Below are 25940 nucleotides of genomic sequence, written 5' to 3'. Positions count from 1 at the left end.
TTTTTAAGAAACAAGTTTTTTTTTTTTTTTTATTGCTTTTGTAACTAGTCACATGCTGGTTTCACGTGTGGGACAATAACCTGTGTCTCCTGGGTTGGAATGAATTTCTGGGGCAAACAAGTGGTTTTCCATCTTGCACCCTTCTTGACTATTGTCCTTTTTTACTTCAGCCACAGCATGGTAAATGTCTTGCCTACAGTTGTGACTTGTGTCCTGGGGGGAGGAAGAGCCCACACAGGCCTCTTCTCTTAAAGGGTCTCTTCCATCACTAGGTTTATCTGCACAGCAGTTTGGGCTGGGGTCGGCCTGCATGTCCCGTCTTGGCCCCTGGAGCTCTAAGAAGTCATCGTCTTCGCCAGTGTCTATTTCCGTGAAGCTCCTCCTCTCTCTTGACGAGAAAGGAAAGAGTTTCTGCTTGGGAAACCGAGGGGTCAGCCCTTTGGAAGGTCCCTGACAATGTGCCGAAACCTCGGTGCCCAGCAAGGGTCTGTCTCCCTGGGAGGGGGTCTCTTCTAAGAGGATGGTGCTGATGAGCTGCGGGGTGGTGAGGGAAAAGTCAGCCGCGGTGACGGGCAGTGGCCTGGCAGTGCTGGGCGGGGTCTGTGGGGCACTGCCTCTGTTTTCCTTAAAGTTCACTTTGAGGGATCTGGCTTTTAGCGGGTTGCTGCCTTTCAGCGAACTCTTAGGGCTCTCGGAGGTACTGTCAGACTGCAAAGGGCCGTGGAGCCCGCTTTGGGAAGCGCTGGCATCCAGGCTCACAGTTATGTCGACTGGAGCATATTCCAGGGTGGCATCCCTGGCCACAGGCCCTTTCTCTCTGGTTAGTGTGAGAAATGGGGGCCCCCTGGCTCTTTGGTGCTCTTCTGTCCCTGTGAGGTCGGGCGGGAACTTCATCTGCAAGTGAGAGGCGGACAGTGGCGGCAGGGGCGACCTCTCCGTCTCTGTGAAGTCGGTGGCACAGCTAGTGAAGCTGTCTATGCTGGAGGTGCTCTTCATGTCCACAATGACCTCGGTCTGTGCCACAGCCAGCTGCTCCTGCGGGCAGACCACTTCTTCCATTTCTATCTCTTCTTCGTACCCAGACGGCCTCTCGGGCTGTTCTTGGCAGTCTGGGTTCGGGTGAGAGTGAGGCTGGGTCTTGGTGATTTCGTTGTACAGCATCTCCAGTTTCTGGGCACTCAGATGCTGGGGGCTGGAGGAAGAAGTGTTGTTCAGCTGCTCGTGGGAGTCTTTCTGGCTAACCTCCTGGTACTTATTCTCGAAAGATTTGTTGGAGCTTGTTTCCGACAGAGCTTTCCTGGCCCACTTCCACCGGCTTGGAGAGAGGTGATTATCATCAGCCGAGTCCTTCGTGTTGGCCGACTCTCCTGCCTTCTCCACGGCCACGTCTATCAGTTCCATGCTTCGGGCAAAGGCATCTTTTAAGTTCATAGAAACGATGCTGCCATTCCTCTTGGCCCGCTCAAGAGCCTCTCTCCTTTTAATCGCCTTCTCCTGGCGTTTTTGCTCCTTGTAAAATTCAGAAAAATTGTTCACGATGATTGGGATGGGAAGGGCAATAACCAGGACCCCGGCAATACAGCAGAGGCCTCCCACGATTTTCCCCAATAATGTCTTCGGGTAAATGTCACCATAGCCTACGGTGGTCATGGTGATGGTGGCCCACCAAAACGATGCCGGGATACTGGTGAACTTGGTAGCATCTTCATCTTTCTCAGCAAAAAACACCAGGCTGGAAAATATCATTATCCCCATGGCCAAAAATAATATCAACAAGCCCAATTCGTTGTAACTCCGTCTGAGGGTGAACCCCAGAGACTGCAGGCCTGTGGAATGTCTGGCGAGTTTCAGGATTCTGAGAATGCGCATGATCCGGAAGATCTGAACCACGCGCCTCACGTTCTGGAACTGCAGCACACTCTTGTTGGACTCCGTGAGGAAGATGGTGACATAATACGGCAAGATGGCCAGCAAATCAATGACATTTAGTGGGCCTTTAAAGAACTTCCACTTATTTGGTGAGGACAGGAAGCGTAAAAGGTACTCCATGGTAAACCAAGCAATACACACAGCCTCCACGTGTGCTAATTGGGGGTTGTCGTTGGGTTGTCCAAATTCATCCATTTCCTGCAGCTCTGGAAGGGTGTTGAGAGACAGAGCAATGGTGGAGAGTACGATGAACAGGATAGACACGATGGCCAAGATCTGGAAAAGAGAAGGAAGTCCAAGTTAGCAAATCCTCTTAGTTGCTTAGGCAGCTGGGAGACATATGGGTTCCCCGTTCTTTAAATGATCTGGATTGCTCAAAGATATTGCAAGAAGGGAATTTTACAACCTAAAATTCCCTAACCAATGCAAACACTTTCACTTTTTATGAGTTCATCTCATTTAGGAGCCCAACACAGTAAACATTTAAATTCTAGGGCCTAAGAAATTTGAAAAAAGTCCATTCCCTCGCCCCTGCCATTGCTCCGAGGCACACCTGTGTCAGTAACCACCCTTTGGAATCGCTTTGGGGAGCAATCTCTCCTCTCTTAGTTGTCGGTTATTTTTCTCTCTCAACCACCCGGTTTGTGTTTCTTTAAGTGAAATTGCCTGAGAAGCACAATAGGCTAGACAGAATTTGTGGTTTCTAGAAGCTTTGGTCTACAACTAAAACCACGAATGCAGACCTACACATGGAGAGATACTATGGCACTCAGTACAACAATGCTTCTCGTACAACAGATACCATTTATGCGGTAAGCACTGATGGCAGAACCAAGTCAGTACAGCCTTCATCCTGGGAGGTGCGGACTTCTGGCCAGCATCGTGTGGGAAAGGAAGATTAGAGCTAGCTTAATTTAGTCAAGGAAAATCTCATAAATTTTAGAATGAAAGACAGCAGTAGAATGAAGACAGCAGTCATAGCTGTTACATGGTGGTTGTGAAAATCGCATGACACACAAATATTGCTAAACAAATGAAAGGTACCCATATTATTAGAGGCTGAAATGAATAGGGGAACTTGGTAGCATCTTTCTGGGAAGACAAAGGCCAAGAACAGGTATGTGGGAAATTGTGGAACCATGCACAATAGAGGCGGCCCAAGTAGGGACTTCTTTACTGTAAGCTGGTGTTCTAGATTTATAAGGACGAGAATGAAGACGAAAGTTTGAGAGCAACAGGAGGAAGCACTTTTTTGGTTTGTAAAGGTGGTGTGTCTGGGACACACAATTCTTGGTGATGTAGGAAGCCTCTCTTACCTAGATTAGGTCTGGCTTGCTTGGTTTCATCTGACTTTTGTCAATGGTCTTGGGAGCTGTCATTGGTCTCAGTTACTATGTGCAGCTCCAAGAAAAATATCCTGACAGTGACCATTTAATTTAAAGATTCAGCATCAAGTAAATATTTCAAAGGACGATGATTAAGCAGCTTGAGACCCTACAGCGCAGTAAACCTGAGATCATGAAAAAATTAGTTTGTCTCTGACATCAGGACTTCTAAACAAGAGTCTTCTCTTGTTCATCTTTCTCCCTCCATTTTCTTCTCTTTATCCTTGTCAGTTTCTCTACTTCTGGGTTACTCTCCTTACCCATTCTCCTTTTATGCCTCCTTTATACCTTTCATTGTTTTTTTGTTCCTGTTCTTCCAGCTTCCATCTTTCTCCTCAAATCTCTCTCAAGTAAAACCACAGTATAACATATGTAAGAGTGTGTTACAGATATTGAATAAAGATGTATGTTTCCTTAACTTAAAGAACAGTATTTTACTCTTAGTGTTTTAAATCTTTTTCTTAAACAAAACTAAAGTAAGTACTTTTGACTTGAGTATCCTTCAGAATTTCCTTTAAAAATGTGGATCAATGAATCGCAGTAGAAAAAAGGTTCTATTCATCCTATTCTAAGAGATTGTGGAGGCTAAAGTTAGACATCCTCCTAGAAGGTTTAGATAAACCCATGGATAATGGGTTCAGAGGGTTTATTAAGGGCAAGTTGGGAATGCTCACCTCAAATTTCCACCCACAGAGGCCAATGGCGGGGCGGCACTAACAAAATTCTGTCACTACAAGATTCCTTAGGGAGCACTGGCCAGGTCCCATCCATTCTTATGCTCTTACCATAAGTAACCAGTCCCTCTGTATTTTCTAGGCGGTCACACTGTTGTTTAGTAAGTGTATTATATTAAGTGGGCATTTTAAGTACTGGGGTTGCTGCCATCATTCTTACATTAATCCATATTCTAGGTTTTCTATATCTTATCTGTTCACCTGCCCATTTTGGATGCATCTTACTAATGACTGTCACTTCAAAGATCAAGGAGAAGAGTAGAATTACAAATGAAGCCATTCCATTATCTTCCAACCTTTTGGACAAAGGGCAAAATTGGATGGTCCAGGGTGGACCTTCAGTTTTCCTTGGCTCCACAATCACATTTTGACTGTAATTAATTTGACTTCAGTAGCTAACTTGGGGAACTAATGAAACACTGTAGAGTCCTAATACAGTCTATAGGCCAGATGATGGCAACTTAACAAACTAGGCTGCCCTTTATACCTGTAAAGTCAGCACATGCCCAACGTGATTTGGAGTACATTCTTGAAGGAAAAGAATGACTAAAAATACCAAACACTCAAGCTCTTAGCAACCCCATATTCATATTAAAGAAACCATAGGTACTGAAGCGCATTATTTTCTGTCTCATGTTCAAATTTAATCTGTCAAAATCCATTTGCTCTCAGTTTAGAGAAATGGTTATTTTAAATATCTTGTGAAGCTTGGAGTTCTCCCAGAAAGACGGCGCTTTAGATAAATTATTCAATATATACCAAAGATGATGTGTGGTGCAATAAGCCAAATGCGAGCTTATTGTTTTATTGTAGCGTTTAAACAAAATAAATATAATAAATGTGGCATTTTGGTCTAAGCTACAGGATACACTTCTAAACATGGATATTTTTTAGTATAGCAAACCCTTATGGCACTTAGGCATTACTTCTTTTATCCTAACCACGCACAAGTTAGATGTTGAACTCCTGTGGCCTCTAACAACTGGACTTGAGAGCTGGCTGTGTATCTCAGCTCTAGCAAGCAGACTTAGGTCTGCACATGGCAAATGAAGGGGAAATGCAGAAATTCCAAACAATTATCTGTGCGATATTGGCCGCACAGATAATTGCGGAGATAATTGGAGATATGGACTAGGTCATCTCCATGGTCCCTTTCTTTCTAAAAATTTTTTTTAAATGTTTATTTATTTTTGACACAGAGAGAGAGGAGACAGAGCACGATCAGGAGAGGAGCAGAGAGAGAGGGAGACACAGAACCTGAAGCAGGCTCCAGGCTCCGAGCTGTCAGCACTGAGCCCGGTGCGGGGCTCAAACCCACAAACTGCGAGATCATGAGCTGAGCCAAAGCCGGACGCTCAACCGACTGAGCCACCCAGGCGCCCCTCCACAGTCCCCTCCACCTCTTACGTGTGATGATTCTCTTTCTAAACCACCACCTTTTGCTAATTCCAGTCATGTGTGCCATCTATACCAAGGACAAATCGCAACTGATCCTATCATTTGGTTGAATGGCCAAAATATACTTTTGTTGCTTAAGAAATAAAAAGTCAGATGAGAAGACTTTGAAAACTATTGCCCTGTTCTAAGCATTTGGTTACTGGGAATAGACAGTCTTTCTGGAAAAAACTTTTCTTTCATTTTGAATCACCTGGAAAATGACGTTAATTCTTCACATAAACACAGAAATTCAGAGGATCACATGGAGTTAAGATTAGGGCCCCTGACACTTGCATTAATAGGTACCAAAAACTGGTTGCATTGATATCAGTGAGAGGAAGTAAGGCAGTTGGGAGACTTGCCTCAATTGCACCAACTTGTTGATGTGATATCCTTTGAAGGGATATGATGGTGTTACTGGGTGTTTTGTGGTGGAAAGAACACAAGACAGGGAATTAAAACACATGCCTCTACCTCTGTGGGCCACTTGGACAAGCCGGCTGCCTCTCTGAGCTTCAGGTCCCTTATCCGTAAAATAAGGTGAACCACACTTGTCTTGTCTGCCTCCCAGGGTCGGTAAGGATCAAACTAGATAATGCACACGAAGCAACCTATAAAATGTAAAGTCGGATAAGTGCAAGGAATGCTGGACGTGTGTCTGGACACAGTCTTTGGCCAGCATCAAGAGGAAATGAAATATACTTGGACTGTTTATCCCCCATTTAGATACAATTTCATATCTGCTTTAAATTCACTGATGTCCAACAGTCCACAAAAGCACGTGGAAACGTCTGTGCTTTGCACTGAAGGTCAGTGTGGGTACATTCTCTCTCTCTCTCCCCTCTTCCCTACCCTCTCCTTCCTTCCTTCATGGATATAAACTGGAAGGTGAAACTGAGTTTCAAGCCCTGAACTACATAGCATACAGGCTTTCTCTTCCTAGCGGGATAGAACACATTTAAAAACAAAACTTATCAGAAATAGAAAACAATATGGGGAATGTGATGATAAGAATTTTTAGGAGAGGGGCACCTGGGTGGCTCAGTCAGTTAAGTGTCTGACTTCGGCTCAGGTCATGATCTCATGGCTTGTGTGTTCGAGCCCCGCATCGGGCTCTGTGCTGACAGCTCAGAGCCTGCAGCCTGCTTTGGATTCTGTATCTCTGGCTCTCCCTATCCCTCCCCTGCTCGCACTCTCTTAAAAATAAACAAACATTAAAAAAAAAAAAAAAGGAAGAACTCTTTTTAAAAAAAAAGGATTTTCTGAACCAGCTTATTTAAATTGACAGGAAGGAAAAATCCTGTGACAAACATTATTAGGAGCATAAATAATTTTCTACTTTCAGAAAAAGGACAAAGCATGAACACATAAGCCAAAGTTTAAACCATTTGTCAAGGGAAGAGACTAGAAGTTGGTTAGAATATCATGATTTCACCCACTGATCTACTTAAAAAAAAATTTTTTTTTGATGTTCATTTATTCATTGAGAGAGAGAGAGCGAGCGAGCACATGAGCAGGGGAGGGATAGAGAGAGGGGGACACAGAATCTGAAGCAGGCTCCAGGCTCTGAGCTGTCAGCACAGAGCCTAACACGGGGCTCGAACTCATGAGCAGTGAGATCATGACCTGAGTCGAAGTCGGATGCTTAACTGACTGCTACCCATGTGCCCCTTTTTTATTTTATTAAAATTTTTTTCATGTTTATTCATTGAGAGAGAGAGAGAGAGAGAGAGAGCGAGCAGATATCCTATTTCTAAAGACACTATCAACCATAGCAAACCAGAAAGTAAATCCTTTGGTTTTAAGAAAAGCAAACCAGAAAGTAAATCCTTTGGAAGAACCATCTAAATTTGCAGTTCTAGCTTCTCATATTCCTAGAATACCTGGTGCTGTCCTCTACACTGGTGGTCCTCAGTTGACTACTAGCTCTTTCTTCTCCAGAATGTTCCCTTGGCTCTCCCAGGACAAAAGGGAATCTGTGCTTAAGTACCCTCTGCTGATCTGCACATGCTAGCATGAAGCCCTTATGTGCTAACTGATGTGAGCATGACACATGCAAAGCAGCCGCATCACTGAAAAGTTCAGTTGCCTGTCCGTTATTTTGGCCCTGTGGGTAACAGGAACCCAGGAATTCAATCCTCCGCCACCTCCATTCGTGTGCTGTTCAATGAGGGTTTGAAAAGACTTAGTCATCCATGCTCAAACTGAGGTCAGCAGTCAGCCTGTATAATGTCTTTCATTTGGGGAAGGGTGTGAGAAACAGTCTAGTTCCACATACTATCGAATTCTTCTTTCAATTTTTTTATTCTCACGTACAAAACCAATTCTTTGAGAGAAGAGTTTTTGGTTATTTTCTGACTGAAGACACTGTTTTAATAGTTTCTTGGTATCTCCGGGAATAAGCTTTGTTTCACTACTCATGATGATATGTTTCTGTATTTTAAAAGGTTAGATTTTAGGAAGCAAGTGATTGGGTAGAAGGCTGGTGAAGGAAACTTGAATTTTATTCACAGTAACTCTGCAGAGAAAGGAGCAACAGAAAGATGGAGATACCTTGCATCTTACACACACTCCAACAGTTGGGTAACTTCTTTTTAGGTCATTCCTTCTTGCAAGTCTTCAGGAGCCAGAGAGTGAAAATGGAGACTGGCCAAGCTTGGCTGGGCACAAACTTCCTGCCCCTCCCAACCCCTCAAGGGCAGCGAGCATCGCTCTCCGGTTTTGTAGACTGCTTCGCCTCCCCTCCTTCCCCAAGAAAGCACAACACAAATGCTTAGATTCTTCCATTTAGTCTGTGAATGAATGATGGATTTGGGGGGAGGGACACAAGAAGAGAATGAGTGGAGTTTATCCTCGGAACAGATTTCATTTAACTTGATACTAGGCTGTAAAAACAAATCATAGAACACTCAAGTTAGAGGAGAATTTGGAAATATTCCATTTCTCATTGTATAGAGGAAGAAATGAAGATTCAGGGAGCCTCATAAGTTCCTGCGAAGTGGAGAGGGGGTGGTGACAATATAGGACTTAGTGTTGAAAGGTTAGAGTTTGAAACCTATTCTGATATACTTTACTGGTTTTGTGACCATGCGCACTATGATTAGCTTTTCTGGGACTTCGTATTCCCATGTAGAAAATGTGGAAAATAAATACTTGTTTCACTTAGCTACACAGTATTGTTTTGAGGACCTTGATGGTTAATTTTATGGGTCAACTTGTCTAGTCTGTGGTATCTGGTTGTTTGGTCAAACACCAGTCTAGAAGTTGTGGTGAAGGTTTTTTAGATTTTTAGTTTTTTAGATCACATGTTTTTAGATGTGATTAACATTTAAATGAGCAGACTCTGAATAAAGCAGGTTACCCTCCACAATGTGGATAGGCCTCATCCAATCAGTTAAAGGTCTTAAGGATGAAGACAGGTTTCCCAAAGAAGAAGCAATTTGATCTTAAGACTGCAACACAGAAATCCTGCCTAAGTCTGCCTGGCCTGCTCTGTGGATTTCAGACTCAAGGCTACAACATCAACTCTTACCTGAATTTCTAGACTGCTGTCTTGCCGTATGGATTTCAAAGTTGCTGGTCCTCACAGTTGTGTTAGTTACTTCCTTAATCTCTCTCTCTCTCATATATATATATATATATATATATATATATATATATATATATATAGTTGACTCTTGGATAGCACAGTTTGAACTGCATCAGTCTACTTACATGCAGATTTTTTTTTTCATACAGTGCAGGACAATAAGTATTTTCTCTTCCTTATGATTTTCTTAATAACATTTTTCTTTTCTCTAGCTTATATATTGTAAGAATACAATATATAATAAATATAACATACAAAATATGTACATGTTAATCGACTGTTTATGTTACTGGTAAGGCTCCAGGTCAACAATAGGCTATTAGTTAAGAATTGGGGAGCTAAAAGTAATATATGGATTTTTACCTGTGTAGGGGTTCGGTGCCCCTAACCCCTATGTTGTTCAAGGATCAGCTGCATACATAATCTCTCTCATAATCTCTTTCTCACATCTCTAATATCTATCTATCTATCTATCTATCCATTCTCTATCTCTATGTCTATATATACATAATGTATTAGCATTTATTTTAAACTTATCTTACCACTGGGGCACTGACTACCGCACCATGGCTGGTCCCTGCTGTTTGCAAGACAGAGTCTGGAAAATTCCTGGCTACCACTCTGTGTGTCTCACTATATACCTCTATATCTACATATATAGTTTCTCTCTCTCTCTCCACACATTATCTATCTATTTGTCTGTCTATCTATCTATCTATCTATCTATCTATCATCTGTTGAATCTATCCATATATTATATGCTTCCTGGGTACATCATCCCCTTCATCACGCTGTCCTCCATCTGTCCTTCCAGAAGTCCTCCCTTGGCACTCCACATTACAGTGGCCTCTCCTGAATGCTTATGGCATTGATTTCCTGGGTTTACCAGATACACAGAAGGTATAGAGGACACATCTTGCAGTTACTTGGACTCACATGGTCTCCCTTGGCAGCCTTGCTTGTACTCAGAGAGGTGCCTCCCAGGAGGACTGCCAGACTTAGGAAACAGAAAACAGGATGCTGTTATATTTGAATCAAACTTTCGTATGCGAATACCTATACTAAGAAAAATTTGTGGGGCGGCTGGGTGGCTCAGTTGGTTAAACATCTGACTTTGGCTCAGGTCATGATCTCATGGTTCGTAAGTTAGAGCCTTGCATCAGGCTCTGCACTATGAGTACAGAGCCTGCTTGGGACTCTTTCTCTCTCTCTCTCTCTCTCTCTGTCCCTCCCCAACTCGTGCTTTTTCTCTCAAAAAAAAAAAAAACCTACAAAAATTTTTTTATATGAAATTTACGAGGCATTCTGTATTTGCTCTGGCAATCTTACTTCTTTGGTATGTTAATCCATTGCTTGAGGCTTGCCTGATCAGATTTTCTTGCTCCCGGAAGTCTGAAGTTTGAACTGAGAGCTTAGGAGGTGCTGGGATAGAGTCACATTAACAGCAGTGCTCCAGAAGGAGGAGTGACAAATTTAAATCGTGGGGAGTCTCTTGGGACAGTGCTTGGGACAGTACTTTCTTAAATAATCATTTGACAATTTCATAGGAGATATTTTTGTTTCTCAGGCCAAAATTTTAGAATTCTGGAAGGCACTAACTCCCTATTTGTCATAAAATTTCTTACAGTGCCTACCACAGAACACCCAGAAGAATAAAACAGGTTCTTAGTCATGTTCCATTGCTTCCATGTGGCCCAACGTCAACCTAAAAGCTTTAACCAGCAATAGCATTTTTTTAACAATAGAAATTCATATTATACATAGATCACTTTATGATAACAGACCAGCTTTACAAGTTCAGCAACATAATCTTTTTATAGGTTTAAGTTATACTTTTTATTAATCCTTTCTTTTCTCATCATGTTGAGCAGACTTTTTTCTTTTTTTAATCTTATTCTTCAAGAAGCCTGCTTTTGACTATATATTAGCTTTGGGCTTCACCTTCACAGAAGGATACGTTTTATTAAAGAAAAGTGCTGTATTTATTCTGTGTCACATTTTTTGCTGAGTATGGTTTGGAATCTGCAGTTCATTCAACCAGTAAAGGAAGTGATGGTTCCATGTACGGATCCAGGGTAGATTCAGGTTTATGCAATAAAACGTTAAGCCACAGAGAAGAATTAATAATGGAGGTTATCCATTAAAAAACATTCACAAGAAAGACAAATATCATATGACCTCACTTATATGTGGAATCTAAAACAAAAGCAGAACCAAAAACAAAACAAAACAAAACAAAACAAAACAAGTACAGAGAACAGACTGATGGTTTGCCAGAGGTGAAGAAATGGGTGAAGGGAGTCAAAACATACAAACTTCCAGTTAGAAAATAAGTCATAGGAATGTGGTGTGTGGCATGGTGACTATAGTTAATGATACTATGTGGCATATGTGAGAGTTGCCAAGGGAATAAATCTTATAAATTCTCATCACAAGGAATTTTTTTGTAACTAAGTATGGTGACGGATATTACCTAGACCCACCGTGGTGATCATTTCACAGTGTATAGAAATATCGAATCATTATGTTTGACACCTGAAACGAACGGAATGTTATAAGCCAATTACACTTTAACTTCAAAAATACATACACATGCATGCGCACAAACACTCATATGTACATACTTACATATAAATATGTGCACACACACATCAGTGTAATCAAAAGTCAAGCATCACAGAAAAGAAGTAAAAAACTTTATAAAGGTGTAAACTTAAGAATGCTGTATGTTCGATTTGCAATGTTTATTTACAAATGTAATTTGTTAAAATACAAATTTATTTGTTAATTTGTTAAAATAATAAAAAATTATTTATTATTGGGGCACCTGGGTGGCTCAGTCGGTGAAGTGACTGACTTCGGCTCAGGTCATGATCTTGCGGTTGGTGGGTTTGAGTCCCACACTGGGCTCTGTGCTGACAGCTCAGAACCTGGAGCCTGTTTTGGATTCTGTGTCTCTGTCTCTCTCTGTCCCTCCCCCGCTCATGCTCCCTCTCTCTCTCTCTCTCAAAAATGAATAAACTTAAAAAAACTTTATTATTGTTATGTCATATAAAAACACATCTTAGAGATGTCCAGACTAGAACAAAATAAATGGAAATAAGCCTCCCTCCATTTTTCCTTATCAACTTTCTAGTTCTTTGAAAAAAATAATTCATGTAATCCTGAAGGAGAAAAAACAGATTTTGAATACTTAGCATGTTCTGGACACTAGAGTATTTACAGTTGTATCCAAATTCTAGAACATTCTTCCTTTTCCTGTTGGAAGAATGTTTCCTTTGCTCTAAGGACAATTCTAACTTATAAATCTGCTCTTTGAGAGGGAGGACTTCAAGGATAAATTGAAGTTGCCAATGCAGAAAAGGGAATAAAGGGCATTATGGGGTGAGAGGACTAGGTGGGCAAAGGCTTTGAAGCCCAAGACATATGGTTTGCTCAGAAAATTCCAAGTAACTTTGTATGGGTAGGGATATCTACAAGGAGGCATGGCATGAAGGAATCCATGGTGATTCCAGGGCTGCTACATGTAAGGGTGTAGGCTGTGCACTAGTCAACGCAACGCCAGAGGGTATCAATAAAGAGACCATGTGAGTGACGCCTCCATCATTTGTGCAGTGTGCTACTTTCACAACTTTCCCATAACCCTGATTTCAGGAACTGAGTAGTATGGTATGACTGGATGCAGGTGGAGATATACAGATGAGTGGGGCTGCGTGCTTCTCAGAAGTCAGACAATGGACAAATTCTGAAAGGCACTGACTGCACTGATGAAGAGTTTGGTGGGCCTCCTCCAAAGGCCAGTTTTCCTCCAAGTGTGGCCCCCAGACCAGCAGCATGGGCATCATGTGGTAACTTGTTGGGACTGCAAATTCTCAGGCCCCGCTCCATAGTACTGAATCAGAAACTCTGGGGAGAGGCCCAGAAATCTATGTTTTAACAAGTCCTCCAGGTGATTCTGGTGCTTGCTAAAGCTTGAGGGCACTGCAGGAAGGAGTAAAAACAAAAACAAAAAACAAAACAAAACAAAAGCTAAGCAAGGACCGGCATGCTCAGATTTGCACTGTAGAAAGATCACTAATTACAGTGTGTAGGGCTGATTGGAGGAGGAGAGCAACTGAAAACAAGAGAAGTTTCTACTGCAGTGGCAGGAGGAAAGGGGTTCAAGAAGGAAGTATGTTACTACGTTTATAGGGTGGAATCTCGACCTCACTTGCTGCAAAGATGACTAGTCTAGGAACCCCGCCCCCGGCACCGTGTTTACCACGAAGTTTACCAGGAAGACAGCAGCTCTGACCTATCTCCATGAGTATCTCATGCTGGTAGAAAACCCAGAGTGATCCTTGACTTAAATCAGCACTTTCTTTGAAAACAGTATTTCTTCAAATCAAAAAATTCTAATAAGCACTTCAGCGTTTGGAACAGAACTAGAAAAATCTCTTAGAGTTAAACAACAGTTTATTGGTACATGAAAACATTATGAGACACACACTGTTATTTGCCAGAGCTATTTTCTTTTATAAAATTTTACCTTACGTGTACATTCTGACATCACACAGGGCAAAGACTAGTGGGGGAACCCATTTATATCAGCTGTTCCCTGAAAGCGCGCTCATTTGTTGAATTATTTCTCAACCACTCCAACTTCTAGTTTCTCCAAGGAAGTCTTCTAAATTTCCCGAATTAAAGCACCATTGAAACCTGGCTTTGTTCCTTGGCCACCTCGTTGGCCTCATCAGTTCATCCATCATCATGGACAGAGAAATGCAAGGGTTTATTTCCACCATTATCCCCGTATCTAAAGACTGTGTCCCAGCAGTTTCAAAGAAAAGAAAAAGCCATAATGCAATCATTATTTTTCCCTTTAATGAATCTCTGCAGTAAAGCTCTTCTGAAAAATACTTTGGGGTCAACATCATTGAGACCACATTACAGGATGCCAGAAGCCAGAAGATGTGTGAGGGCCACACTCTGCCAAAGGAACTGTTGGATGAGAGCCAGTCAGGCTGTGCCTGCAGCAAACTTGCGTGATTCACTTTACAGCTGATCCTGGGGGCAGGCTGCTGTGCGGTCCAGGGTCCAAAAGGAGGAGCAGCTTCTCTTGCACAATGATGGGTGTTTTTCAGGCCAGGAAGCAGAGCATATCCCAAAGAAGGGCCTTTATTTGAATCCTGTTTGGCTTGTTTTGACAGCACTGATCAGGGAATGATGGGAATGGGCTCAAGCACGTCTGTACTTATTAGAAACTAAGGAGGTGTTTATTGGGCAGAGGGATCCTGCTTTTTATATCTGTCTGGTGTGGTCATTTTCTACAATCCCTTAGATACATTCTGTTATCTGTACAGAGTCGCTCCTGTATTCTCTGTCGGGAGGCTAAAAGGCCTTGTCGGAAGGTGGTCCTTGAGCCAGCAGGATGACCTGGGAGCTTACTGGAAGTGCAGAATCTTAGATCCCATCACAGGCCCACTGAATCCAAATCTGTTTTCATGAGGGGTTCATGTGCACATTTAAATTTGAGCAGCTCTGACCTAAGGCACAAAACCATGCCATTAAAAAAATCAGCTTCAGAGGCTCTTCTACAGATTTTTAAAGTGGATCTCAGTTCTGGAAACCAGGGTGGTCTGTGAGGCCCTGTGGACTTTTCAACACTGTTCAGAGGTTCAGAGGGATGGGCAGGTGTAGTTACTAGAAAAAAGTCTTACAGGTGATGCTGCTGTGGCTTCCAATTCCTCCCTGACCTCCTGTCTAGCCTGCAATTGACAGCCATTGCTTTAAACACTTTCACATAATAAAATTCAGCTTGACCGTAGTAAGAATGCTGGGTTAGGAGTCAGAGAACTTGACCTTCTCTCTGGGTCTGCATTAGTAAATTAACCGCATGACCTGAGTCAAGACGGGAGCCACTGTTTCTCCTTGTGCAGCCTGGGGGTTTCTCATGACAATTTCATCTACATTATTGGGTTGTAGTGATGATGACATTATATAGTGCATGTGAGAATGTTCCGGAGGTCATACAATTCCATTGAAATGCTAATATTTTTACGCTAACCAAATACATTTTTTTCCTATGGACTACAGAGTTTGGGACAGAATTATTAGCTAGTATATAGTGTTAGAGGTAGAACAATTTTATTCTTACAACTTCCTGTTTGAAGTTGGCACACTCTTCCCCATAAAGTTGCTATTGAGCTCATTTCTTTGGATGTTGCTGCCTAATTTCAGTAAGTTTGGTAGAGATAAATGTCTGGTCCTTTTGGAAAGTTAGCATACTGGGTTGAATAGTGCTCTCCTGGGGTGCCTGAGTGGCTCAGTCGGTTGAGCATCTGACTCTTGGTTTCGGCTCAGGTCATGATCTCGCAGCTTTGTGGGTTTCAGCCCCGCATTGGGCTCTGTGCTGGCAGTGTGGGGGCCTGCTCAGGATTCCCTTTCTCTGCCCCTCCCCCACTTGCACTGTTTCTCTCTCCAAATAAATAAATAAACTTAAAAAAAAAAAAAAAGAATCGTGCTCTCTTCTCCTAAATTCATGCACACCCAGAACCTCAGAATGTGACCTTATTCACAGATGCAATTAGGTAAGGTGGAGTCATACTCATTTAGAATGGGCCCTACATCCGATGACTATTGTCCCTATAAGGAGGCCATGAGAGATACAGAAAGACACACAAAGGGAAGATGGCTATGTGACAGTGGAGGCAGAAACTGGAGTGGTATGGCTGCAAGGAATCCCAAGAATTGATAGCAACCACCAGAAGCTAGGACAAGGTAAGGAAGGGTTCCTCTGTAGAGCCTCTGGAGGCAGCACAGCTCTGCCCACACACCTTGATTGTAGACTTCCAGCCTCCAGAGCTGTCACAGAATACATTTCTGTTGTTTTGAGCCATCCAGTTTGTGGTATTTTGTCACCCAAACGCTAGGAAACTAGAATAGTCAGGTTGTGTTCTTCAATGAGAGGGTCCAATCTTTAGTGTTAGAGCTGAGAATGCTTTTTTTTTTATTATTGAAAAAGAACTTTTTAAAAATATATATTTGTTTTTGAGAGAGAGAGAGAGAGAGCAAGAGCAGGGGAGGGGCAGAGAGGCAGACACGGAATCTAAAGCAGGCTCCAGGCTCTGAGCTGTCAGCATAGAGCCTCACGTGGGGCTCAAACTCACAAACCGTCAGATCATGACCTGAGCCGAAGTTGGACGCTCAACTGACTGAGCCACCCAGAGCTGAGAACACTTAAAGCCATTCCATATATTCCTTTCAAAAGTGGACTTGATGTTATTTGCAAAGGAGAGGAAAATCAAAGAGGTTTGGAACCTTAGCAGGAAAAACAGTTTAATTGGGAGAAACTAAGTTGTATTTACTGTTGGAAGTAAATAGCTAGGATTTGTTAAGTAGGTAATTAACACCTGCATTCTAAATAGCAGCCCATTATAAGTTAGAACATGTGGGTCCAGAAGCTGTGGAAGTCACTTATACCAGCAACATGCAGGAGAAAGATAAATAAGGAAATACTACAAAATAACATTAAAGTGGTAAAGTAGGCAACAAGAAATTTCTCTGATGTTAGGAAATTAAAAAACCCAATTTTAAAACACTTTCTGTAGTGTTGCTTTATAAAAGTATTGGGGAATTCTCATGCTGCTGTCTAGATAAACCAGTTTTACATAAAAAGCACCAGTAAGTGTACTTCCCTGTCTCTCTGCTATTTAAGTCCCTGGTAAGCAGGTCCTACCAAAATAGCTACATGTGTACAGCTCCTTTTAAAAATTACTTACTTACTTTATCTATTTAAAGTAAGCTCTATCTATCATCTAGCTATCTATCATCTATATCTATCTATCTATCTATCTATCTATCTATCTATCTATCTATCTATCTATCATCTATCATCTATCTACCTATCTAAAGGAAGCTCTACCCCCAAATGGGGCTCAAACTCTGAGATCAAGAGCTACAGGCTCTACCTACTGAGTAAGCCAGGCACCCATGTACAGCTCCTCTGAATAGCATTTTTCAAACTGAATAGCAACCCCTTTGTGGATCATAAATCAGTTCTTTGACTCATAACCAGCAATTTTTTTTTAAGGTTTAAAAACTTTTTTTTAAGTTTATTTACTTTTGAGAGAGAGAGAGAGAGAGAGAGTGAGCAAGCGAGGTGGGCGGGGGGGGGGGGGCAGAGAGACAGGGAGAGAGAATCCCAAGCAGGCTCTGCGCTGTCAGCATGGAGCCCGATGTGGGGCTCGAACTCACAAACTGTGACATCATGACCTGAGCTGAAATCAAGAGTTGGATGCTTAACCGACTGACTGAGTCGCCCACGTGCCCTTTATTACCAGCACTTTTTAAAAAAAGTGAAATAGCTGAAAATACAACAGAGAATATCAGGAAGGGTGAGTAATGTTTTATAGAGTGTTTTGTTGACCCATAATTCCTACCCCTATATAATGGTAACAATAATAATAGTTACTAAATTATACTTATTACTTTATTTTGATGACCTATATGAAGCTGACATGATCCTAATGTTTCCCAAGCTGAGCTTTAGATAATTTTTATCAATGGGAGAGAAGGAAGGCTACTTTCTCCACCTCCCAAAAAGGACAAACCCTTAGTCTTTCTTTTTTTTTTATAATTTTTTTTAACCTTTATTATTTTTCAGAGAGAGACAGCGTGTGAGCAGGGGAGGAGCAGAGAGAGAGGGAGACACAGAATCAGAAGCAGGCTCCAGGCCCTGAGCTGTCAGCACAGAGCCCGACACGGGGCTCGAACTCACGAACTGTGAGATCATGACCTGAGCCGAAGTCGGACACTCAATCAACTGAGCCACCCAGGCACCCCAAACTCTTTCAATATTACTTTGTGACTTAGGACTTCGATGAGTTATCTATATATAGCTTCTGTATTATATTCATATTAGCCCTTTCTTAATTCTGACAATTAGATTTCTGGCCTTTTATTTACCACTTTTTGTGTTTCTTTTGCTATTTGGGTTTTAAATGGATCCAGGTGGTTTACTTCATAGTATTTTCTACGATAAAGCTGGAGTGATAAATTTTCAGTAATAACTAGTAAATCCATTTGTAAACCATTGTTACAAAGTTCATAAGGTTATACACCTCTGTTGTAAGGAACTGTCATATAGTAAATCATGCCTGGTGATTATTGCCATTTGGGGACATTTTTTATTAACCTCTGAATTAAATAATTCAAAATTGAATAAAAGTTGGTATTATTGACACAGACCATTGATTTATATTGGTTTCTAAATATCATGTGGGCTTTTCAGTTATATGATTTGTCTCAAAATAAAAGGCCCAATTTTTGATTAGGTAAAGATTTATCCCATAAGAGTTACATATGACTTACATAGTTAATATTAAAATAGTTGATTCCATCATTTTAAACTACAACCTTAGTTTATAGGTCACGTTTTGGATTCAAATCCCAGTTCTGTCACTCATACAACTATGAGGCATCCACTCTTCAGGTAACAGAGCTGATAAGATCAAGATTAGAGCCTAAATATATACAGCATCTAGTAGGTCCTTATTTAACAGTGGCTATTGTTTTGTATATATTCAACAGATAGTTTACAGATGAAGACTTATGTCTATAGTGATTCCTGGTTAGCAATGCAAAATTCAACCACCCCGATATCTACATATAAAAATATACCGATTATATAATGACAAATGTTCAGATCTGTTTCATCTACAGCCTAAACATCCTCATGTCTGAATTTCTTATTTTTTAGGTAGAAGTTTGTCAGTAGTTTACTTACACATAGTCACCCTGTCACAGCCTCTGGCCATGGCTCATTTTCTACAGCTTGTAAAATATTCACCAGTTACAAAGAGAGGTGGAAGGTCAGGTCTAAAGGCTACCACACATCCCTGTCCTTCTCATGGCAGGAAAGAGTGTCTGTTCAGAAGCCTATGTTCTGGGTGGTATACGACTATTTTGAATCAGGCTCAGTTTAAATGCCATGGCTTCTAAGATCTTTCTTGATCTCCATAGTGAGGATCACTTCTTTCTTTGGTTTTCAAAATGGCTTTTCTGGAGACTTTGTGTTCTATTGATATGCCTTAAGGGGCCACTGGAGAAAGAGGAGCTAGTGGACAGGGCAATGGGAACCCCATCCTGGTTACTTATGGGGGATGCTGTCCTTCCATATGGTGCTGAAGACACACAGATATGTGAAGAGGTGGACATTTTTCATAGAATGACCTTAATTTCATGGTGTAACATATGCACACCTACAAACGCATGCCTTTATATACACAAACAGCTCTATCTCTCCTTTGGAGATGACAATACGGATTAATATTGCCTCCTATGTTTGAGGATGTGCTGGAAAAGACCTACGTGTGACCAAAAGACTTTCCACACTTTTTACTCACAAATAACTGACTATTTTATTTGTGGCCACAGCTGTTGTTCGCAGGGTTGGTTACAGAGGACAGCTTTGTCTTTTAGACTTCTAGGTCTTCTGTGTGCCAGGCCAGTTTAATATATGCCAAAAAGCTAAAATTTGACCTCCCCAAACATGCAGAGGGCATGACTAACACATTATATTAAGATAACACATAAAACTGCAATCCAAAGAGGCCTGGCTGTCACCGGCCAGCTGTACCACATTAAATGGCCTCTAGGAGGCCGGGAGGTTTGGGCTCCAGGCGAGACCGAATCATTGGTTTTCTCATAGTATCAGAGTACCATTTTATGGTTTTGGATCATTTAGATAAACATAATATACAAAATTCATTTTGCCACATTATGTGCAAATTGGCTTAGAATTCCTGAAAAAGCATTTTCTAGGATTTTGTCCAGGTCTGAGTATTCAACCCAAAAATGCCCGTTGAAGATGTGTGTTATCTCATCAGATTTTTATTTTTATTTTTATTTTTATTTTTTTTATTTTTTATTTTTTAATATATGAAATTTACTGTCAAATTGGTTTCCATACAACACCCAGTGCTCATCCCAAAAGGTGCCCTCCTCAATACCCATCACCCACCCTGCCCTCCCTCCCACCCCCATCAACCCTCAGTTTGTTCTCAGTTTTTAACAGTCTCTTATGCTTTGGCTCTCTCCCACTCTAGCCTCTTTTTTTTTTTTTTTTTCCTTCCCCTCCCCCATGGGTTTCTGTTATGTTTCTCAGGATCCACATAAGAGTGAAACCATATGGTATCTGTCTTTCTCTGTATGGCTTATTTCACTTAGCATCACACTCTCCAGTTCCATCCACGTTGCTACAAAAGGCCATATTTCATTTTTTCTCATTGCCACGTAGTATTCCATTGTGTATATAAACCACAATTTCTTTATCCATTCATCAGTTGATGGACATTTAGGCTCTTTCCATAATTTGGCTATTGTTGAGAGTGCCGCTATAAACATTGGGGTACAGGTGCCCCTATGCATCAGTACTCCTGTATCCCTTGGGTAAATTCCTAGCAGTGCTATTGCTGGGTCATAGGGTAGGTCTATTTTTAATTTTCTGAGGAACCTCCACACTGCTTTCCAGAGCGGCTGCACCAATTTGCATTCCCACCAACAGTGCAAGAGGGTTCCTGTTTCTCCACATCCTCTCCAGCATCTATAGTCTCCTGATTTCTTCATTTTGGCCACTCTGACTGGCGTGAGGTGATATCTGAGTGTGGTTTTGATTTGTATTTCCCTGATAAGGAGCGACGTTGAACATCATCAGATTTTTATTTATGCAAATGCAAATCCAACAAATACCATCTGTGGCCCTTAGGGCTTCTAAATCTTATTTCCTAAGACATTAAGCTGAGTAAAACAGATTCCAAGCTTTATATATAAATAAAAAAGTTAATATAATAAAAATAATCATAAAAACTCACAGTGTCATTCCCACAGCCCCATGCTCTCATTGCATAAATAGATTTTTGCTTCTGAGAATCTAAGCAGATAAGAGAACAAAGCACAGACAGATGATGGTGTAGCACCGCCACAAAAGACATAACTTTTATGCTGCTTGATCCTTTTGCTTTAAAGTTCTCATCGTAATGATATGGTTGGGAGACTGTCAGGTACCACATCTTTGGCATAAAAACAAAGGACACCAAAACACAATAGAAATGGTTTGAACAGAACTAATTTGCTCTCTGCAAAACCATGATGAGGTAGGTTGAAAATGAGAACATAATTGCCCAACCGTATACTGGCATTCCGGGCTAGCCTGGGAAATGTTGTGGGGCAAGTTTTATTTATCCTGGGTTCTCTTCAGCCTGCTTCCACTTCTCTCCTCTGCACCTTTCACACTCCTGCCTACCCCTCCCTGACTTGTAGCATCAAGTTCTCAGCCTCTTTGGAGCTGCTCAGGGCTTTGAGCAGGGCTCTTAAGGCCCCTTCCTTCCACTGTCCCCGTTCTCTGTAGCAATAATCTGTCCAGCAGCCTTTAACTCTGGCTTGTGTTCTATTAACCTGATGGCACTATGAGAGCTGGATTGTATCCTGACCCAAAGGAATATATCCTCATCGTAGAATTTCAGGCAATGGAGATGTTTTTGATTTCTAGAATCTTTTAAGTTATACCACAAAACATTCACCTATGATGCCTAATTATAAGGCTGATATTACTGGAGAAGTGTATTCTGGTACAAGGAGTCATCATTCTTTTAAAAAATTTACCACTTAAATAAATGGTATATAATGCTTTTTTTTCTCTCCTAGTCTCAACCCCATTGGCAGAATAAAAATTCTGCTTGAACTGGACCTAGATACTTGCTTTTATTCACGTGACATACACTTACCAATTAAGGACATTTTAAATAGAGTTGACCTATTGATTAGATCTCAGGTTTTGAACTCTGGAATTTATTCTTTGTTTTTAATAAAATGATCATATACTCATTTAAGGATAGTATAAATAAATTCCCTCTTATTTCCATTGTCTGTTTTTGGCTTTTTTATCTGAACAATATAATAAGGGTGATATCTCACATATTAATGACTGCTTTTAGCAAACTGATTATAGTATTTACTCTCTTCCACTGGAACTATATTTGGTGCTAACTTCAACCTTTTGATTCTTGGTGTCTCTTAGCCATAGACGGGTTTATCTCATTTTATTCACTCTCTAAACACTTCAATCATTTCTCAATTTCAGTAATCATCGAAAAAGTTTCACAAGGAAAATTTTCCTTCTTAGCTGAATGATTTATTGCTTTTCATGTCTAGAAACTTCCTTTATAATGAACAGTCTTGTATATTGAACTAACCTTCTACAAAAGCACATGGGAGGGAAAGTGATTTCAAATTACCCCCTAATATAATCATTTAATATAATTTCTTTGCACCAGGTTTCAGGGGGTTCACAAGATTTCAGACTCTTGCCACAGATCTCCTGATTTAGAAATAGATTCCTGAGACTAGTTATAAAGTTTCTGACTTCCCAGGTGATATTTCCACCTGCATATCCCCTGGTCCATCTTGGTTGAAAAAGGAAGCTCTTGATGTCACCCTCCACCCCACCTACCTGCAGCAAATCCCTCTTGATTTTTTTTCTATTTCTATCAGTATGGCTTTTATTTCATTTTTCGAACCCGGGAGTTAAAGTACTTCCCCCCAGTTCTAATATGGTACTTCTGTGTCTATGTTTATGTACAGCTCTTCTTCCTCAAGTTCCACACCCAAGTCCTCAAGTTCTATTCATTCATCCCATTTTTCCAATCCATCTCTTCTTTCCCCTTCCCAGCCCCTTAATTTTTCCTTCCTAAACAATTTCATTAACCTTCCAATTGTTTCAACTACCTCCTGCATTGCCTATTTTCCGTCTGGGGATGAAATAGATGTGAGGGAAGAAGGAGTTCAAAGAATACAGGATGCTTTCCTTGCTCTTATCTTTTTCACGCTGCCAGTGGATTTTTTCCTATGGTCTTAGAGATCAGTCATCTGTCTCATCTCTCCCTCTGGATTACAACTTCTCAATGGTCGCGACAGATCTGACTGAAATTTGTTTTCTTTAGAGTTCGAAACATAATGCTTATACTCAGGTGCTCAATAAACACAATTTAACCAGTAATTAATCTAGTTAATAGTATTCACGAATTTATTTTTAATAGTTAGTGGTACATCTCAATAATTGGCTATATTCTCAATGTCACTATACACATTCCTCATTAACTTGTTTTCAATTCTCTCATCTCCCCCATGAAACTACCATGCTTGGATCACTGGGTGCCTTAATCACTTTTGTATCATTCAATTGCACTTTCAGGTAGGCAACTTCTCTTACTTTAACTCCAAATTCCACATCGAAACTAAAACAAAGCAAAATAAACTATTACATCCCAACAACCCAACTGAGGACTATTTCTCCTAAAGCCATCAAGACTTTTCAATTATATACATGGTTATTGCTAGGAAGTTTAGAAGGTTAACGGAATCCAAAGTGTTTTAACTAATGGAACCAAAGCAAAAGAGGAGTGATAATCCCATCTCCTTACAAAGTTTTCTCCTCTCCTAAACTTCATTTTCCTCCATCCATTTAGTTTTTCTAAACTCCTTCTCTTAGGAAAAAGAAAAGTACACTGTTCAGGGGCACCTGGGTGGCTCAGTTGGTTGAACATCCAACTCTTCATTTGGGCTCCATTCATGATCCCAGGGTCGTGGGATTGAGCCCGCATCAGGTTCCGTGCTGAGAGTGGAGCCTGCTTAAGATTCTATCTCTGTGCCCCTTTCCCCCGCTCATGCACTCTCTCTAAAATAAACAAAAAAATCAAAAAAAGAAAAGTACACTTAAAAACATTTTTAATAAATGCTTTTTAAAGTTTATATATTTATTATGAGAGAGAGAAAGTGCCCACAAGCTGGGGAGGGGCAGAGAGGGAGGGAGAGAGAAAGAATCCCAAGCAGGCTCCACACTGTCAGTATAGTGCTTGATGCAAGGCTTGATCTCACGACCATGAGATCATGACCTAAGCCGAAATCAAGAGTCGGACACTCAACTGACTGAGCCACCCAGGTGCCCCAAGAAAAGTATACTTTTCAAAGTACAGTTGCAACTCCAACCAACTGACATGGTATAGGAAAGAATTCAAATGACCATCCATTCATGAAGTTTTTGAGGGAAGAGTGTCATCTCTGGGGAAGCAAAGTAACATCTGAGTGCCCCAGAGGAGATGAAAATGTCTGATCTTATCAGACCAGGTCAGATTTCTGGGAGCTCCAGACTGGATGAGGAGCTCCTGTCTAGGGCCACCCTGAGATGTCTAGCATGATGGGCATCTTGGCTCCTGCCTTCTGAGATGGGAATGCATTGTGGGACAGGCTGCTCTCTCACCTATCCTTGGAATGAAAGTATTCAATCAGAGTCTGTTGACTCAAAGTGAGAGTAATGAAAGTCCCAAGGGACCTAGCACCCAGCCTGGTGTTTGCCTCCCCCAGACAGAGCTGATTGATGCAGGATCCTAAAAAGTAGCTTGGTATTCCTATAAGGGACAATAGAGATGCTGTGCTTGAGTCATTACATAACTAGTTGGATACATCTGATTTTTTTCTGATTTTTTTCCTTTTAAAGTGTAATATCTTGACGGGAAGATTCGGTTAATACCCAATACATTTCAAATAATAATGAGAATTGCTGTCATTCATAAAATAAATGATAGAAATCTATGAAGTGAGGCTTGTTCTCACCAGTAGGTGTCTCTGTTCCATCACACTGTCCAGCAAACTCCCCTAGGTTTCCCCTGGAAATACAGACGTTACATAAAAGGTATCTTTTCTTTAGAAACGGTATACTTTAAAGAGAAGATATAAGATGACTTCTCTTTTTATTTATATTCACTGTAATTCTGAGTTTGGCCTTTCTTTGCAGCACTGGTTGCCGATAACGTCGGAGAGCATTTTCAAGATAAACCCCCTTTTCACTTTTTGGTACTTAGATTAGCTTTGTTGCTAGGCTTCATCTCACTTGAATCAGTGGTGCATTTCTGAGCAAAACAGCAATAACTAAGTTTCTAGGTATGTGAGGCTGCTCAAAAGGTCAGACTCTTTCTCCTGAACATTTATTTCCTTGCCCATAAAACCAAGCCCTGGGTTGAGCAGCCCCTGGAGCTGTCACAGGTATTAATTATTAAGAGATGGGTTAGGCAGTATAACAGTTTTTAAGTATGTAGCCTCTGAATCCAGACTGTATGAGTCCAAATCCTGGCTCTGCTTCTCATTACTGGATTGATCTTTCAGCTACTCATTCCTTTTGTGCTTCTGTTTCCCCATATTAAAATAATGGTAGTATGAATACTACCTGATAAGTTGTTATAAAGAATAAATATATCTATATAAAGTGGTTAGAACACTGCATGGCATGTAATCAATTACATAAATATCTTTTATGTGTTTAATATATCTATCTTTTGTAACAGATGTCATATATGTGAAAAATAAAAGCTAGTTCCCACTTTGGCATAGCTGTACTCAAGGCTACTGTTGGGCATATGTGCCCCTTCCTGGCGACTGGTCTCTCAAAGAATATGGACGTTAGGATAATGCAACTAAATATTGTGGAGGTGTTCCCTGAAGTTGGCTGTTTCAACCAACCCATGTATTTTCATAAGGAAAGAGCCACCAGACACCTTCCATCCGTCACAACCCAGGAAGCTCCTTTGCATGTGGCATTGGGTTTCATGCTTTCAAGCTTTTGTTACAAACACAACTAGAAAAATGGAGAAGTGAGTGATATAAATAGGGACTAAATCAGTGGGGGCAATGAGCCACCATGAAGATGCACAAAAATTTGGGTGAAGCTATCCTGATTTTCCAAGCAAGCTGTGATGAGGACATAAACTAATTAGAGGGAGATGGTTACTAGTGTCAACAAAAGACCTCCATGCATCAACTCATGCCAGTGTCTCA

The 25940-nt window shown here is 41.0% G+C and overlaps 1 protein-coding gene across 1 annotated transcript in view; it reads right to left on the bottom strand.

Moving 5' to 3' along the window:
• Positions 1-25940, bottom strand: part of KCNB2 (potassium voltage-gated channel subfamily B member 2) — a 385616-nt gene continuing 359676 nt past the window's right edge. The window contains exon 3 of the mRNA XM_060610728.3: positions 1-2205. Within this exon, the coding sequence (XP_060466711.1) occupies positions 49-2205 (2157 nt within the window). The 3' untranslated portion in view covers positions 1-48. The remainder of the gene's footprint in view (positions 2206-25940) is intronic.

The sequence above is a fragment of the Panthera onca genome, chromosome F2, assembly GCF_046562875.1.
Source record: "Panthera onca isolate mPanOnc1 chromosome F2, mPanOnc1 haplotype 2, whole genome shotgun sequence".
Classification (NCBI taxonomy): Eukaryota; Metazoa; Chordata; class Mammalia; order Carnivora; family Felidae; genus Panthera; species Panthera onca.
The sequence above is the reverse complement of the archived record's forward strand: the minus strand, read 5'-3'. Positions and strand labels throughout refer to the sequence as shown.